This window comes from Medicago truncatula, chromosome 4 (genome assembly GCF_003473485.1).
Source record: "Medicago truncatula cultivar Jemalong A17 chromosome 4, MtrunA17r5.0-ANR, whole genome shotgun sequence".
Taxonomy (NCBI): Eukaryota; Viridiplantae; Streptophyta; class Magnoliopsida; order Fabales; family Fabaceae; genus Medicago; species Medicago truncatula.
This window is the reverse complement of record NC_053045.1, coordinates 31,988,781-32,007,787: the sequence shown is the minus strand read 5'-3', so window position 1 is coordinate 32,007,787 and position 19,007 is coordinate 31,988,781. Positions and strand designations below refer to the sequence as shown.

The following is a 19,007-nucleotide window of genomic DNA, read 5'->3' as shown; positions in this document are numbered from 1 at the left end:
GGTTAGATAGAAATTTTGGAAAGTCTAACAGTAAGAATTAAAAACCAGTCCATTGTTTGTCATTAAAAGTCAATTAAAATTCATTATTCTAAAACAAAACATGATCAACTATATATCATTACTCAGTAAAACCCGTAGCAATTGTTCAAAAAAAAAAAAAAAACTTGTGATAAAGTTCTTGGCATAATGATATAAGATGGTTTTACTTTCTTGGTTTAAATAGCGCTTCATGCTTTCTCATACAAATTAAACAACCAAGAAACTAAGCAAATTGAACCATGCAAATTTTTTGTAGTCAAAATATCATTCATTCCATCATTATGATACACAGAAAGACCAACCAGATCCAATTACTACTTCACTACAAATTCGAAAGCAAAAATTTAAAATATCTAAGAGTTCCTAAGATCAGATAAAGTAACATCAAACCAAGCAAATAAATCCCACAAAAGTCAACGAAATTATCTTAGATCTAAGAACTAGTGAACTTAGTCACAGCTTTTGTTCCTTCAGAAACAGCATGTTTGGCCAATTCACCAGGAAGAACAAGTCTGACAGCAGTCTGAATTTCCCTTGAAGTGATTGTTGGCTTCTTGTTGTAACGAGCAAGTCTGGATGATTCTTGAGCAAGTTTCTCGAAGATATCATTGATGAAACTGTTCATTATTCCCATGGCTTTGCTTGAGATACCAATGTCTGGGTGAACCTGCTTCAGAACTTTGAAGATGTAGATCTTGTATGTTTCAACATTCTTCTTGCTTCTCTTCTTCTTCTTGTCTCCGGCGGCTGAACCACCTTCCTTTGGAAGCTTCTTTCCAGCCTTGGGCTTCTTCTCAGCAGGAGCTTTCTCGGCGACGGTGGACTTCTTCTCCTCTGCGGGTTTCTTCTCCGCTGGCTTCTTCTCTCCCTTTGGTGCCATTGAATCGAATTTGAAATTTTGAAAAGAAAAAAAAGTTAGGGTTTCGAATTGAGAATCGAAAATGAAACAATTGCTAGAAAGGTGGGTGTGGATGAATTCAGATTGATGCGGTGTGGTTAGTTAATATAGGAAGAGATTCTCGTGTTTCTATTGGCTAGTGAGGTTCGCTGCGGATCGATGACGTGGTAATCTTTTAATCCGTTAATTACATTGGATTGAAAGAGTGATCGACGGTTGGGATCTTGCTTTGATTAAACAAAGACACCGATGAGCTGGTTGGAAGGACGCTCTAAGATACTTTTCTCAATTCAAGTGGGACCCGATCCAATTAATTTTCATTGCGCGCCCAAGTGAACCTTTATTGTTTTTCCCGGGTTAATTTCCAAGTGAACATTTCCTATTTTCCCGGTTTAGTTTTTGAAACAGTTTATGTTATTAAAGAAGCCGAACAAAATATTCATCACTGAGAAACAAAGTCTTTTTGAAGTGGGCATAGGAATGTGTATTCGAGATGATGGGTCTGTTTAGGAAACTAAAAAAAGAGCTTTTAGCTTATAGCTTATAAGCTCTTTTGACAAAAAAAGCTCTGTTTGGTAACACTTTTTCACCATGAGCTTATAGCTTATTTCACGAGCTTATAAGCTATTTTTTAGAAGCTATTCCAAGTAGCGTTTGAGCTTATAGCTTATAGCTTCTCACTTTTTCTTCTAATTTTACCCTTATTATTTCATTTAAATTATATTTTTATCCATTATAATAAGCTACGTAATAAAGACTACTATCCCTTTATTCCAATTTTTGTATATATATCAGCTGACCTTTTTTTTTTTTTTTTTTTAAATATATACCTTCGTTTTTTTTTTACGAAACAAAATACTATTATTCTATTAGTGTTACTTTTTATTTTTATTTTTTTGAGGTAAGTGTTATTTTCTTTATTCTCTATTATTAGTATTACTCTATCAGTACTACTTTTTTTTTTTTTTGAGGTAAATGTTATTTTCTTTATAAAGTAGAAACACTTAAACGATAATAAATATAAGATAAAATTTTAGTGAATAAAATTTAATTTAATTTATAATACATAGGATATATTAAATTAATAAATTTAAAGTATTTTTTTAAAGAAAAATTAATTTACAAAATTACAAATACTTAAATTAATGATATAATTTTTATTATGAATTAAGAATACCCTTTATATCATTTTACATTTATCAGCTAGTTGAACCGCTATTTTTACCAAACACTTCAGTTAGCTTATCAGCTAAAAGCTACCAGCTAGCTTATAAGCTAAAAGCTACCAGCTAGCTTATAAGCTAAAAGCTATCAGCTATCCGCTATTTTTACCAAACAGAGCCGATATAGATGTGTATGTTCTTATCAAAATTTTATGATTTCCAACCATGTGTTATGTGGATATAGGAGAGACTTTGGGACTCTATCATGTAATTATATGGGTCAAAGATATACGTTGTATTTTGAGGTGGACTCAAAAAGTCGTTGACTACTTTAGGAGAGATACCATAGATATTACGGAGTTCGGACAGTCATGCAATCTTGTAAGTGTAATTGTAATTTATTTTTTCAAACTCGTATGTCGAGCTTATTGAAGACAAACAAGTGAAGTCGTTCATGTTTTAGGAAGGATAGTCACATCTCAAGCTAGTCCTGATGTCTTTAATAATGTACGGATATGTATTACCATTTTCATAGTTAATGAGATGCTTTAAGCTTTTTCCACTCGAAAAAAAAAAACAAAGTGATTTCAATTTTGCAAAAGACTTTATCTATACTAACGGTCCGCTCTTTTATTATTCTAATAGTGAGTATTCAGCTAGCTTAGGTTATAGGTGAATTGGTACACTTCTTCCACAACAACTAGCGCTCATTATTTTTTGGAATCAGGTTTGGCGTATTCCAGTATCTTAAATTGTGATACTTTTGTTGGTTAGTGATGCATGGCAGTCTCCCTACTCATGCTTTCAAATGCTCCAGACGCCTTACCATAGTACTTGTCATAGATGTGGTGCATTGTCGAGGATGATGTTCACACTCTTCATGATTGTCTTAGTGATATGTTCATTTGGAGGTCTATCTATCCAAATAGGTTAAGTGTCTTTCTCATGCAAGACTATCAAACTTGGTTCAAATAACATGTTAATATTGCATTAGGGTCATTATTTAATTATTAACGGTGCTATGTTCATTTTGATCATCATCATTTAATCTTTTGTATTTTTGAATCAATTTTTAGTTCTAAAAGAACAAGATTCTGAGCACACTTAAGAGCAATTGAAACTTGAGAGAAGCTGGAGTTCTGGACCAGACTCTGAAGGATATAAGACTATGAAGGACTCAAACTTTGATGACTTGAACTCTGAAGAAGTAGAGCCTTTGAAGGACCTAGACTCTGAAGGCCACATTAGCATCAACAGACTCTAGCCAGTTTTTTCATCTTTTGAATAAAGATTGCCATCAGACTCAGATAGTACAGTTTGTCCTCTTCTGATCATGTGCATAAACAAACAAAGAACTTCAAGGACAATTGGAATGAAACGAATAATTCCTTTTGAAGCAAAGGAATTTTAAATGACATTCAAACGACATTAATCATATCAAGAAACATTCCACCGTCTATGAATACGCTTCTAAAGGACTTGAGTAATGCGTTGGCACCTTTGCAACGTCTGTCAAATTCTCTATATAAGAAACTAAAGACATGAAGAAATCAACAACAATCTGCATACTTTGAAAGCGCATAAACACTTAGAACTTCTTAAAAACTTTATATCTTAGAAATTCTTAAATTTTAAGAGTCCATGCTAATTTGTATTTGTTTACACCTCATGTTAAGTTAGACTGGAGAAGTCTCTTTCAGCTGTGATTGAGTAGATGAAGTCTCTTTCTTGTGTGATTGAACATTTGAAGTATTTTGCTTATGTGCTTGAGCATTTGTAATCTTTAGTGATTTTAGTAAAATCTCTTATAAATGCAAATGAACTAGACTACCCTCGATTCGTAGAAAAACTATTATAAATTGCTCTATCTTCGTTTGTTTTTAACCACTGCATTCATATTGTTTCAATAAACACTTAAAAAAAAAACAGACCAATACAATCGAAGCTCATCTTATGTTTTTTCTCACCTTAGAAGATTGTGTGCTTAGGGGTGACAAATCAGTAATTGGAGGAGAAGGAAAGGTGATTAGCAATGCACAATGAAAGCTTCATATCCAATCTGGGGTGCCGTTTAATTTGTGAAAGGAGACTTGTTTCCCACCATGGGACAGTCCCTTTACCCAGGACACCTATCAGTTTTGAACTGGCAAAAAAAAAAAAAAAAAAAACTCAGTTATTGCACCTCCTCATTTCTTCAGCACACCACAAAGTACACGTCACACACTATTGATTGATTAAAACATGAAAATTTGTTCTTCTTCTTCTCGCGTTCCATTTCTGCCATTTTTTTCATCTGGTTTCCTCAAGGAATTTACCTCAACTTCCATACTTTTGTTCACAGAGGAGATCTTAATTTCTAATTATTTTTTTCAGTTCATCAATCATATACATCAATCAAGGTTTCAATTTGTTCTTCCATGGTTAAGGAACGAACAATTGAACCCTGTCTAGCTACTCCCATCTTTTGTCCGATTTCTGCTTCTCCTTCAATGGGCTCACACCAACAACGAAATTGTATTTAGTACACTCATGGACCAACCGATCCTTCATGAATAAACCTTGATATCTGTCATTTTTTGACACCACCAATTTTTGTTGGCATAGTGAATCCAGTTTGCTTTGGACCCAGATGCCTTGTCTCTATTAAAATAAAACAATAAATAAAATAAATGCATAATTGTTTTTTAATAGTCTGGTGAGGTCAGTTTTTTTGTTACACAATAGCCAACAAAAAGTTTTAAACCATTATCGGGTAATAGATCCAAGCCATCCACATAAAAAAATATTAAATCAATCGCTATTATTAAACTTTTCCATCAAGAGAAAGAACTTCCCTTTCCCAAATTAAACGGCACCCCAATTTGGTCCTCCATGTATCATATTTTACAACCGCACGCATAATGAAGGTTTACGTGTACTGTCCTAATTGGCTCGCGTGTATCATAATGTTTGGAGTAACTACAAGATCTTCTTTTAGCATGCACGATCTGCGTGGGAAGCACATGGCATTGGTGTGTCTTTGAAGGGAGAAAGCGTGGAGAGAGGATGTGACAGCCCCACCACCAAATTCACCTAACGCCAATGCTAAGCACACCCTCTTTTTATTTGTTGATTCACCCACCTTTTGTTACCCCTTAGTCATTATCATTTTCCCATATGATTTAACCTTATTATGGTTATTGCATTAACACAATTTGAATTTAAGCCATTGCATGCGTGATGTCCCCCAATTTAGTTTAGATGTATTATTACAAGCAAACAATAAAGAGGCCTAAATATTTATTAAAAGAGAGAACCCAATGTAAATTGTGACAAGTTAGCTAGGACCCCGTTTCACCCCCCACAAGGGTCATTACTCAACGATACTAATAGTTTTATATCAACGGTAATGCCGTTATAATAATACTTAATTAAGGACGTATAAAATAAGCTTATAGGGTAGTTAGGTTTAACGATGAATTATTGTCTTCTTTAGTTAGGTTTAACAATGAATTATTGTCTTCTTTTAGTATGTGACTGGTTATGTGTAGTGTATATGTGTCTGGCTAGCTTTCTATTGAGCCTTGATAGATGATACATACCTCCCATTCTATTCTTATTAATTTATCAAAAAAATTGTTACCCTGGTACAAGTGAGGATGTGATAACAAACAAATTAATCGGTAGACTCACATTTTACGAGGTCACTTTAAAATGTCTTCGAATTGAATTCGGGTTTTATAGTTGAAATTGACTAAAAAAAATTAAGGTTAATTCGCTTCAAAAATTAAATGACTTGAATTGAAATGATGATTGAAATTAAAGAGTTTGAATGTAAAAAGACTTTGATTTTAGAGGCATAAATAAATGACTCGAAAGTTAAATCGCATAATTGAAAATGACTTGAAAAGCAAATTTGCGAGTAAATAAAAGAATGTAAAAACAATGTTTGGAATTGAAAGATTAATGGGGAAATAGATTGTTTAAAAGTTAGATTACATAATTGAAAAGAATTCAAAGACAATGGAAGATATACATAATGTTTTGAAAAACTTGAGTCACTTACTTTTTAGGAGTACACTTCAATTTTTAAGTATGTGACTTTTAGTTCTTTTGTGAGAGCTATCATTTATTGATAAAAAAAAAACTAAATAATTGTCACTTCAATGACCGACTATGATCGTGGCAGTCACTTTAGTGAATTATTTTCGATCGAACTTGCGCTTGAAATTAACACCTCCTTAAACTTGTCTTCGTCAAATTGATGTTTTAGTCCATAATGTGTTGAATGATCATGTTTCACACTATCTGTTTATAGGGAGAACTCATTGTGGTTCGAGATACGTACTGATTTTGTTTATGTTGACCCTTCCATCATTGAAGTTGTGGTTTTCGCCGAGCCCTTTTATATTTCGATAGATTCATGATTTGTTGAGTTGATTTGCCAGATTGTTATGAAAAAAATTGTTTTATTGTTAGATTGACCCATGTTAACTTCGTTGTGCTAGCTACCCTCAGACATATGTGCTCTAAGGCTGCGTTTGGATCCAGAGAAATATAAAGGAAAGATTGAAGAAGGAAAGAAAGTTTGTGGGAAGATTGACTTTCCATAGTTTGGAAGCACTTCAAAAAGTAGAGGAAAGAAAGTTTGAGGTGGGACCCATGTTCAAAATCTTTCCTCCCTATTTTGGACGGAAACACAGAAGAAACATTCACTTTTTGGAAAAATGTCAAAAATACCCTTGCTGTATTATAAATATTACTACTATGTTGAACCAAGGCAATGGTCTGATAAGCAATGCTTTAGGATCATGCTCCAAAAAAATTTCTCTTGGCATGATCTTTTGAACAAAAAGGTCATTAACAAAATTTTTAACAAATGTTATGTAAATTGAAAAATATTAATAAAATATATTTAAATGTGTAGATAGCATAATTAATTTGAAATTAACACATTCAGTTAAAACCTTTTAAGGTTATAAATGTAATTTTGCAAATATACATATCTTTCTTTCCTCTCACAATCTATTCAATGTCTTTCATACCAAACAACTAAACAAATCATCTCACTTTCTTCTACCTTTCTTTCCTTCTACTATCTATCCTTACACTTTCTTTCCTTTAACTTTCTTCTCCAAACCAAACATAGCCTAAAAGCTAAGGATAGTCTTCAATGTATACTTGACTGATACTTTGTACAAAAGCAAACGAATTATAGTACATATGTTTGGGAACGTGATTTCCCCAATCCCATGACAAATTGGAGCTTTTGTTTGGAGTTAAACTTGAGCTTTTACTTCGAATTTCCTTGTTTGGCTGTGAATCCAAAATTGCATTCTTTTCCATTCCATGTGAACTGTGATATTTTGACAAACTGAGAAAGTTCTCCCACTCCAAGATATACATAAATGATGAATAATGACAATATCCTGCAGACAAGCAGGAAACTGATCTTGTTAGATGCAGTTCTTCAAACCCAACTTAATTATATTTCAAGGAAATGATTTTTCTAGATTATTTGACATGATTTTACTTATCTTCCAACTAAACTCCTGTAAGGTGAAATTTTGTTAAATTGTACAAATATTTATAAAAGGAGATATGCATAGTTACATACAAATTACTCACATATTAAAATATATTTGTCTCCTATAGTCATATGATCTTGTATGTCAAACATAGATGGTTGTTCCATCTTAACCAAATGATTTAGATTCAAACTTAGTATTTTAATTTGTAATTTTTTTTTCTTTCAATACGATGTCTCAAATGCGTGAAAGCAGAATTCCTAACCTTAAGGAATATGAATTCACATAAAAACATATAAAAATCGCAAATTATGAAACACAAGAATTTACTTCTATTTAGTTTTAAACTATAAAACAAATTAAGTTAGGATATATGAAGCATGAAAATGGACAAAGACATTGGACACGGTGGAGATACTCTCTGAAACACCGACACCGCTAATAAATTGATAAAATCACATGATTCAATGTAATTATATATGTGTCGGTGTCAGATACGACACATGTCTGTCACCAAGACACGCCTAATTCAAAGAGTGTTCGTGCTTCATAGGCGAGGATCAAGGTCAAGGAATAACACCCATAGGTAAAGTGTAAAACTTAGATGTATATGCTAATATGAGAAAGAAGGAAGGAACACACGTAAATCACAATTTTTGTAGTAAAACCAAAAGTGTGAACAAACATGTTTGAGTCTTGACTTTAACCATGAAGCTTCATTGCTGTGCATGTTTACGGTTTGAGATATTCATACCGAAAGAGAGGGAAAGGTTCGTGTTAGAATATGGAATGTCTAGTGTGACCCAATTTACGTGGTTCAAGGACCGATAATTATGGGAGACTAATTAAATAGAGGAGTTTTGATTTGATTTTCAATCCCTCCCTTAGGACCCACCCACCCTACACGTTGGATTCTCAATCCCTCTTGTGTCGTTTTGTTGGATTTTTCCTGCTTCTCTACCAATCTCCAAACTACCCCCCAGCTGGGTACCATTTTAACATTGTTGGGTGATGAGATTTATTATTTGGCTGCTTGTAGTTGGAAATGTGTCATGTATGGTATCAATACTTCAAAATTGTTTAAAATTTCAACAACAAACCAAGCTGGTTTGTAAGTATATACTTGTAATGTTACTTGTCCATACGACTGATACAATGATATAATTGATTTGGATTAGCAAAAAAATAGATATATAAGAGAGGGTTTGTTTTCTCTTAATTTTTATAAATCAACATCAATCAAATTACATTCTCAACTGCAAGAACCTAACTTAGTGATTGATTGGGAATGCATGGAAGGCTTCTAGATGTGGTTTTTTTCTTCTTCTAAAAGATAGAAATCTCAGTTTTACAATTTTCGCGTTTAAAATGCATTGAAAAGTGAAAATGAACCTCTAAAAACTAATCCAAACACCCACTTAGTGGTCCGTTAACGTAAGTTGTGGTCAAAATTTAAGCAGCATTGTCATAGAATAAAATATATAGAACACTTAAAGGACCAAACTGTTACCTGAAATTAAATTAATAGATTAAAAATGTAATTTTCCCTAAAAAAAAAATACTATTTCATAAAAAAATATCATTTTATTGTTTATAATTATCATACTAATTTTTTACATTTTATCATAAAAGATAATCAATATTTTCTATAATAAATAATTAAAATTCAAAAAAAAAGTTGGTAAATAAGAATTAGTTATTACAATTATAAATGATATGAAATATTTTTTATTAACAAATCTGCAACTAGGTATTGTGGACTTTGAACTTGACTCCAAAACTGTAGTAGACAGTCTTTATGGAGATAAGTCAACGAAATCGCTCATAGCTTTACTAGAGTGATTTTGCATCATAATAATTTTCATATTCATATTACGATTTCATCTCGTATCTCTACTACTATAATGAATGCAATAACTTTTTCTACTCTCTAACAAAATAAAGTGTAAGATAGAATTTGTCTATACTCTATGGTGTAACCAATAAAATCTTTGGCCCCACCCACATCCCCCAATTACACCCGCTAATCACGCCTTAAACAGTTCCCCTTTAAATCTTAGGTCATTTTAACTTTTTACCCTTCCCATTTTCTCCCTTTAACTTTATTTTTGTCACTTTTTTGAAGTCCCACTTTCTTGTATCAATAATCTACGCTCTAAGACACAGTCACAAAACGAAGGAGCCTTCACCTTTTCCCACTTATATCCCCAGGTTTTGCTTTCTGGTGTCATCTAACCTCATCTAAATGTGAAGGGCACTTTTGTCCATCCACCTCCAAGCTAAATACGCAAAAAAAGTCATCATATTTCTGAAAAATGGTACTTGACACAACACGCTCATGTTAAAAGCGTTAGTTTCACTCTCCAAGAAAAGTAGTAGAGCCCACACGCAATCGAGTACACGTTTGAAAACAATTGGAACGTGGTGTGTACGTGTTCAAGATGAGAGTATCTAACATAGCAAAGAACCATTTTTGTTTCATTTAATTTTTTGAAAATAAATGAGTAATATTAATATATTTAGACAAGGGTAGCATTAATAATGAGCTAAAAGAAAAATATGAATAAAATTCCAAAAATGACCCCTACAATGCAAGTTGTAAACCAGCACTTCCCAACTCCATAAGTACTCCCACTCTCCCACACTCTCACTGCCCAATCAACTCTCACCTCCCAATCAATCTCTACTCTAGGGTAGGTTCTTTGTTACTTATAATTTTCTCATTCGGAAAAGAAGAACAAAAATACTTGAAATAGCTATGGTGGCCAAAATGCTCTACATTGCTTTCATAATTATCACTTCAATGTACATTGTTCAAGCTAGAATTCCTGGTGTTTACTCTGGTGGTCAATGGCAAGATGCTCATGCTACTTTCTATGGTGGATCTGATGCTTCTGGCACCATGGGTATGTAATACAAACATGTACATAAACTACTTACAAATAATTACAATGTACCTAATTAAACATAAAAAACAGTGAAATGTTACTATGTTTATGTTAATTTTTTCTGTTGGTGTTTTTAGGAGGAGCATGTGGGTACGGAAATTTGTACAGTCAAGGTTACGGAGTGAACACAGCAGCATTAAGCACTGCTTTGTTCAACAATGGTTTAAGCTGTGGTGCTTGTTTTGAGATAAAGTGTGCAAATGACAAAGAGTGGTGTCATTCTGGGAGTCCTTCAATTTTCATTACTGCTACTAACTTTTGTCCTCCTAATTTTGCTCAAGCAAGTGATAATGGTGGTTGGTGTAACCCTCCTCGTCCTCATTTTGATCTTGCTATGCCTATGTTTCTTAAGATTGCCGAGTATCGTGCTGGTATTGTCCCTGTTGCTTACCGCAGGTTAGTTCACTCACAACTATGAGGTCCTGAGTTCGAACCCGGATCACAACTTACGGCCTTACAATTTTAACATTTGTCAGTTGAGCTAGGAATTCTAAACCCTTCTTTTCCTCTTTTACCACTGCATTTTATAAAAATTTTGGTATAAACTTCATTTTTAATTTTAGATTAATTAAGTTATACATGCATTTTATCTTTTAAGTTATTTAGGTCTCTAAGTTTATTTTATTTTTTACTTTGGTGCTTAAGTTTGTGATACAAGGAAAAGCATTTGGTTTAACTTTTTAAATAAAGTCTATAATGCTGTTAGAACAAAAAACAATTTATAGAGACAAAGTGTATAGTACTTTGTCTGTGACTTAAATGACTAAAATGAAAAGAAAATATTTTAGAGGACCAAAATAAAATCTAAATAATATATAAACTACCAGGAATATATTTTAACGACCTTAATTTTTTTAGTAGTATAGAGTACTCCCTCAATTAATGAAAAAGAAAAGTACTAGCTTATATTATTTGACTTTTTCTATGGAAAATGATGTTTATAGTTAAGAAATTAGTTGTGGTAGGAGTCGAGTCTCATCACAGTTAATGAAAAAAGAAAAGTAGCTTATATTATTGACCCTAGTTACTTCACTCCTTTCTGTATATGGTTGGCTCTAGTCAATATGATGGTGTTTTCGACTTTTTGGCTATGTAAATTTCTGCACTTCTCACATGATCTGTGTGTGTGTGTCTGATTCATGAAGTGGGGTAGTGTTCCTTCCTTCGGGTAAAGGATTCTCTTACACACGTATCTTTTTTCTATTGGACATTCACTTTTTCCTTGTTTTTCGTACTAAAATTGTTCGTACAAACTCAAGTGATAATGCTGTTTATTCATTAAGCTTAGTCATATACATACTTGAAAAATTATGTTCCTTTCTTTTTCATTCTTTCCATGTTAGTGTCTCATATTTTATACTTTTGGAATCATTTTTCTTTTACTTTTTTGGTCACCTACAGTGAAATTACCTACGTCAATGCACCCAAATTAATTAATTAATTTTTCTTAACCACGTCGATTTCTATTTAATATAGATATCCACTCACTCAACTATATGAAAATTGGATAATTAAAGTGTAGTGATATAGACTGTACGGAAAAAGTAGAAATTGGAATTAATTATGGTAGGGTATAGCTAGCATGTGTAAAAATAAAAAAGATAAGTGAAAAGTCAAAAATGGTGACGTATTTTGTTGATATTTACACAGGGTGCCATGCAGAAAGCGCGGTGGAATAAGATTCACCGTGAACGGATTCCGTTACTTTAACCTGGTGCTAATTAGCAACGTAGCAGGTGCTGGTGATATCGTGCGCGCGTACGTGAAAGGCACTCGAACCGGGTGGATGCCACTGAGCCGAAACTGGGGTCAGAACTGGCAATCCAACGCGGTTTTAGTGGGCCAGGCTTTGTCCTTTCGTGTTTCAAGCAGTGACCGTAGATCTTCAACATCTTGGAACATTGCTCCTCCTAGTTGGCAATTTGGTCAAACTTTCACTGGAAAGAATTTTAGGGTTTAATATATAATATATCAATGACATTATCATATGCTAATTCTAATATATATTTTTTAATGTTGGTTGAGAAAGGTTAATTTTTCTTACTGTTTTTAGTTGGTGTTTTTTGACTTGATGCTTTATTGAGAATGAGATGATGGATGGGGATAGAGAGAAAATGACAAGTTAATTGTGACTAGGTGTTGATTTGTCTTGGTTATTGATGTTAGGGTTTGATATTGATACATTATTATATATAACTAATGTAATGAAGGTTGTACTTTGAATTGCTGAAAGTGGCTAAACAAATGGTAGCCCGCAGCTAATTTGTATTTTTACAGAATGATGATGGTGGTGTAATATATATAATATTACCATTTGCTTATCATTATGATTTGTTTCGGTGTGCTTAAGAACTAAGAAGAATTAATTTTGACTCCATAGAATCTATTCAAATTTCAAAGATGGTATTTGTAGTTTTTTCTGTTTGACTCATGAGTCATGACATGATTTTTAAATTTAAACTTATTACTCGACTCATTTTAATGTTTACATTATTCAAATATAAACTATTATCTACTACTTAATTTTTTATAAAATCAATTGATTTATAATTCATTTTTTCAAGGCTTAATCAATCACACACAAGTGTATTCTCTTTAACTTGGCTTGTTTGAAATTATGTTAAAATCAAAATTGACAATTTTATTCTCTCTTGTATTTCTAGTCACTTTCAAATTGTTTTTATGGTGAAAATAAATAAATAGAAAAAATACTACCTTGAAGAAGCAATTTAGATCCCTCGCGGTTGACCAGGTCATGCTTCAAGATTCATAAAACGTTGATAGATATATTTACAAATCACACGTTAATGAGATTTTTACATTTATATTGGGAATTGAACACACGTTCTTGTAAAATATGAATCAACTAAACAAACTTGCAATGACGTAATTCTCTTGTTTCATTCAACTATATGTACACGTTGTTTTCTACATTCCCATTAATTTTAACTTTTTCTTAGGGAATGTGCGGGTCCTCAATAATTACAAAATATATTTTGAAAAATTAGTTAAATGGGAATAATTTATTAATAAGAGTTGGATTTAGCATAACATGTTATTCTTTAATATTCATAAAATATTGATAGATGTACTTACAAATCATCCATCAACGAAGTTTTTATATTGATAATGGGAGTTAAACACACACTTTTATAGAGTATGAATCAACTTGTTATCAACTAAACCAATTTACATTGACGTAATTCGTTTGTTTCATTCAACTATATGTACATGTTTTCTATATTCCCATCAATTTTAGTCTTTCGTAGAGGAACTCGTTAGGTCCTTAATAATTACAAAATGTATTTTGAAAAAAAAAATTAAATGGGAATAGTTTACCGGCGAGAGTTGAATTTAGCATAACAAACTGAACTTCTACAATATAGTGAAACAATGCTCAAACTTCGTTTGTGAAAGGTATCTACGTTTAGTGTATGGTACATCTCTAATATGATTACCTCCTATTGAGGCAACCCAATGGAAATAAAAAAAATTGATATTTGCACTACAATAATTTGTTGATTTCTCTTTTTTTTTTTTTTTTTTTTTTTTTTTTTTTTTTTTATAAAAAAAATTGAGACTTTCATTTGAAAAGAGAAAGACAAAAAAAAATTATAATGATAATAAATGATGAAAATCATTTAACGCACTACATATTTTTGTATTTTTTTCTCTCTCTCTAAATGAAGCAAACATTTCTTTTGAGAAATTAAGAAATCCCAACTCTTGTTTGCGAGTTTAAGAGCATATGTGAGAACTTTGAGAAAAATAATTATGAAATGATAAAAGGAAGGATTTTTCAACCTAAAAGTGAGGTTTGCCTTTACTCGTAATACAAAATCTTTTTAATATTGAAAAAAAAAAAAAAGTATTCAAGGAGAATTTTGGAGGGTCTAAATAATATTTTTTTTTCAAATCATTTCAATATATCTATTATACTCTCAAAATTTAAAATATATATTAATCAACCCTAAAAAAAAAAAAAAACCCTTCTCCTTGAAAAAAAAAAACCTTCCATTACCTCCTTCCGAACTTCCAAACAAAGATTAACAATTTTTTTAGCACAAGTTTAAGAACTATTTCTACAAGAAAAAATCACTCTCCTTCACTAATAAACAATATTCAAGTAATCGGGTTGAAGAATTAATGAGTTTCATCGTTATATTCGAGTTTGATTAATGAGTGAAATAATTTTTATTAGAGTTTGCTTACTTCTTAATTGAATTTTGAACTAATTAAGTATTTTCTGTGATCTGTGAAGTACTAACAGAATAATAAAAAAAATGATAAACAATATGTGAAAAAAAAAACTTATAAAATCGTGAAAACTTGCTATATTTGTAGCCATTTAGCGAAATAATTTCAAATTGAGTCTATAATACAACTTGATAAGAATACAAGAAGAACTCGAGAAGTATACCAAAATGTTGCAACCCTAGGGAGAAAATGGACAACTATATTTGATTTTCTCCTTATAAACTAAACTAAACCACAATGTTTAGTTTTGAAGCTAAAATATCCCTATTTTAAGACTTCTCCTGACCATAAATTGCTGATAAAAAAAAAAACCGAGATCAATTTCAAACTCTTATTCCAATCAATTAAAATTGCTGTAGTTTATAATATTAGGTCACATCATAGCATTTGAGCTTGAATCAATGAAGCACATGGGTGGGGTTAATGGTTAATACATCCAACAGCCACGTACGCCAAAATGACCTAGTGTGTTGCCTTTCAACTGCTGCCATCCACCTCTTTTACTAGGGACCTTTTACTTTCTTTTTTTTTTTTTTTTTTTTTTCTAGTAGTCGAGTAACTAGAGCTCATACATTAAAATATAAGAAGCGGAATGTTCGGAGTTCAAACCTCAACCCCTGCATATATTATCAATGCCCCCATCCACCTCTTAAATATTTATGATTTTGTAGGAGAAAAAAAAAACTTAATCCAAAGATATTTCATATTCATATATTGATGCAGCAAGTAACTTTGGATACCTACCTGATCCCCTTCCACAAATAACTTTGGATACTTTTCTCGGATAAAAAGTACAAATAAAAAGAGAAATGTTATTTGAACAACTATTTTATTAACAATGTTTGGGAAAACTATAATTTACACAGAAAAAGTATGTATTTGAACAAAAACCAAAATAATAGAGAGATAAAGTAAAACGTAATATAAATATAAAAGATAAAGTTGTCACAAAAATTAGCCCAAAATAATGTTCAAATATCATTTCTCAAACAAAAAGTATGATGCATGACCATACACATCGATTTTTGAGTCTCCAAAGCATGAGGGACCTAGTGGTACCATTGCAAGCTGAAATTATTTTTTAATCAACTTCATTCTTCAAAAGAAGATGTAAATAAAGTTTGATTCTATTTAACTATTTAAGTATCAAGATATAAAGATATACCATCTAAATAATTTGATTTTAAATAAAAGCTTATTCACAGTGAAAATGACTATTTAGAAAGGGAAAAAAATGTTAAAAAATAAAAACATAAATGCTAATTTCTGTGTTTGAAATATAATATTTTAAAGTAAGTTTAATATTTGTTCTTGCAGTGAGTATAATATTAGAAATTAGAATTTAGTTTGTTTTTGTAATACCTTCATAGGGCTTTTAAAGGAGGTATTTATAGCCTATTATGGACTTGATTTCTCGTGACTTAAGCCCCAAGCAACGTAGGCTTTTAAGTCTAGAGACTTCTAAAAGCTGATTGAGGCGGAGCCCACAAAAGGGCGCGTCTAGGGCATTTAAGCCTTCCGAGAGGGCGTCCTGTGACTTATGGAGGGCTCCTGGACCCTTTTGGAGGGCTTCCAAGCCCTTAGGAATATATTGACGGTTCAATATTCAAAGAGAAAACTCTGAAATAATTTCTGAAAACAAAAAATTATTTTTTTTTACAATTTTTTTATAATTTTTTTTTAGGAAAATGATCCTTATAACATTTCATTTATAATAAGAGAGTTAATACAATTGAGAACAGCAAAATAAATGGTAGGACTAGCTGATAAAATGGTCTCGCTTGTAAGAGCATGAATTACCATATCTATTTGCCGTCTATTAAACTCCATGTTAGAGTTTGTAAAGTGAGAAGAAAAGATATGGGGACATATTGTAATTATGTGACCAAATAATTTGAACTTTAAATATGTTTTACAAGTTTTTGTTTGCTGTGGTAGTGTTTTTGTGACCTATACGATTTTATAATATGTTAATTGTATAACTTGTTTTATTTGGATAATTTTCATGGGTGTGAAGTACTAATGTATGAAGGATATATGTTAATATAAGTGATTTTTTTTTTTACTAAATGTTTATATAAATGATTTTGACATTCAATAATTTAGAGATAAATTTATTAAGAGTAGATTTTCAAAAAATAAATTTGTAAGAGGAGAGAGAAAATAAATATCAAAATATTGAGGTAATTTGGTAACAAAAAATATATTTTATATAGTTGTATTGTACAAAAAAACTAAATTATTTTAAAAAATAATTTATAAAAAAATAAAAATCAGAATTTATTTGTGTTTGTTTATCGTCATGAAAAATATATGATTTGGAGATGATAAGATTTTCAAATGATTTGGAGATGCTCTGCTAGGGTTTGCTAGAAAGAGCACAACCGCCACTTCTAATTCTCAATTCCACAAAGTTAATCAAATTGCATTGTGTGCTTTCCGCTGATTGGCTTCTCAAGTTGCAATTTATCTAATTGTTAATTGTGAGAATCCACTTCTACATCACGACATTGGTACAACTTTGAAAAGCTCTCCTCTTCAGAAAAAACTTTGGAAAGCTCTATTATCCCACCCAACATGTTGTTACTGGGAACGTTTTGGCTTGCATGTTGGTCTCAATTCTCAACAGTGTTTAACCTATTAATCAGTTATTTATATTACCTTCCAAGTTATTCCACTGATTGCATCAATTATACATTTTCAATTGTTTTGGTGTACTGCCTCATATTCAAGCGGTGGCTAGCAGGAGCGCAGCACTCACAAACTGTGATTCTGTGGCCACAAAATCTTTTGCCCAAATTGTCTCGAATTCTGAAGTTGTGCATAACGAACCACTTCCTCTTTCGGAGGTTAAAGGATATTCACTTTGTATCAAGATAACTCAGCAGAAATAGGAAAATAATGTGAAGGATTGTCAACTAAAACTTCATGGAAGATTGATACTTAGCAAATAAGACAAACCATATACACCTAAGGAAGTCTCTGTGAAGTTGTTAAAAATTTGGAAAACAGAGCATCATTAGTGTCCTATCTCACTTGGTATGGGTTTCTTTGAATTTACATTTGGATCAATGGAGGATCTGAGGACAATTTGGTCACAAGGCACGATCAATAAGAAACCAGGTTTGCTTCGGCTCTCAAAATGGACAACGGACTTTAAGAGGCACTCCCAAAGGTAAACTCATGCACAAGTATGAATTTGATTGTTGGAATTGCCTCAAGAGTATTGGAGTGATCGAAATTCTTCGTGAAATTGCTGGAGCAATTGACACTCCTTTAATTATTGACACTACAACCCAAAATAAAATATTTGGTCACTATGTGAGGGTGTTAGTGGATGTTGATTTTTCTAACCATATATTTGGTGAAATTATGGTTGAAAGAAAGAGGTGTACATTCAAGCTAGTAGTTGAATATGAATGGATGCCTGATTTTTGTTCCCATTGTCAAATTATCGGTCATGATGTGACCGCTTACCGCTGGATAATGTGAAAGGAAGATTTGGAGAAAGTTGATCGTGGTAAAAAGTCGACACCGACGCCGAAGCATACAATTCAAAAATTTGTGGAAAAGGAGAACCCGTATGGTATCGGCTCCTCGAAAGCATTTTCAGCTCCAGCTTTGACTACAGTACCTAAAGATTCTATTTTGGAAATTGCCAACAATACATGTACACCCTAAAATCGTAACTAACAGAAAGGATGATACTTCTGTTGCTGGCGCAAACATAGATGGTACTGAGGCAATTATTGATCCTACAATGGAGAATGTCACCGAACAGATACATCCTCAACACAATGAACGTGAGCCGATATTGAAAATGTCCAGGTGACGAGGCGGAAAATGCGATTGAAGGTGCATTAATGCCGCAACAGAGAGGACAATCTGTCACCACCAACAAAGCTAATTACTAGTTTGTGGAAATACAACTTCAATTGTGTTCATCAAAGCAAGATTTATATCAGTCAAAATCAATTGAGGAAACAAACCTTCCTTAATAAAACAATCATTCAACTTCTCTAATATCCAACAAAAAGTTTTTCGTCCGCGTAGATTCTATATAAGCAAATGCCACCACAAATGTCAAATTTGTTGATGTCGTACCTACAATATCAAGGAGCAACAATTTGAATTTATTAGTTTTGCATGTATTGTCCATTATTAGCACAATTGAAAACTTGTTTAACAACTTGGA

General features: G+C 32.1%; 2 protein-coding genes across 2 annotated transcripts; one reads left to right on the top strand and one right to left on the bottom strand.

Annotated features, from left to right (window-relative positions):
• Positions 1–271: 271 nt before the first annotated feature.
• LOC25492530 (probable histone H2B.1) lies at positions 272–1,018 on the bottom strand. Its single transcript, XM_013600685.3, has one exon. It carries the CDS (start codon positions 917–919, stop codon positions 473–475), a length of 447 nt encoding a protein of 148 aa, XP_013456139.1. The 5' UTR covers positions 920–1,018; the 3' UTR covers positions 272–472.
• A 9,226-nt stretch (positions 1,019–10,244) lies between these two features.
• Positions 10,245–12,887, top strand: LOC25492529 (expansin-A4). Its single transcript, XM_013600684.3, has 3 exons — positions 10,245–10,513; positions 10,633–10,951; positions 12,206–12,887. Exons 1-3 carry the CDS (start codon positions 10,366–10,368, stop codon positions 12,513–12,515), a joined length of 777 nt encoding a protein of 258 aa, XP_013456138.1. The 5' UTR covers positions 10,245–10,365; the 3' UTR covers positions 12,516–12,887.
• Positions 12,888–19,007: the final 6,120 nt, after the last annotated feature.

Excerpts from the sequence above, each read along its gene's own strand:
- LOC25492530 (XM_013600685.3), bottom strand. The coding sequence starts at position 919 with ATGGCACCAAAGGGAGAGAAGAAGCCAGCGGAGAAGAAACCCGCAGAG.
- LOC25492529 (XM_013600684.3), top strand. The coding sequence starts at position 10,366 with ATGGTGGCCAAAATGCTCTACATTGCTTTCATAATTATCACTTCAATG. Across the intron at positions 10,514-10,632 it reads TGATGCTTCTGGCACCATGG|GAGGAGCATGTGGGTACGGA; the intron begins GTATGTAATACA and ends TGGTGTTTTTAG. Across the intron at positions 10,952-12,205 it reads GTCCCTGTTGCTTACCGCAG|GGTGCCATGCAGAAAGCGCG; the intron begins GTTAGTTCACTC and ends ATATTTACACAG.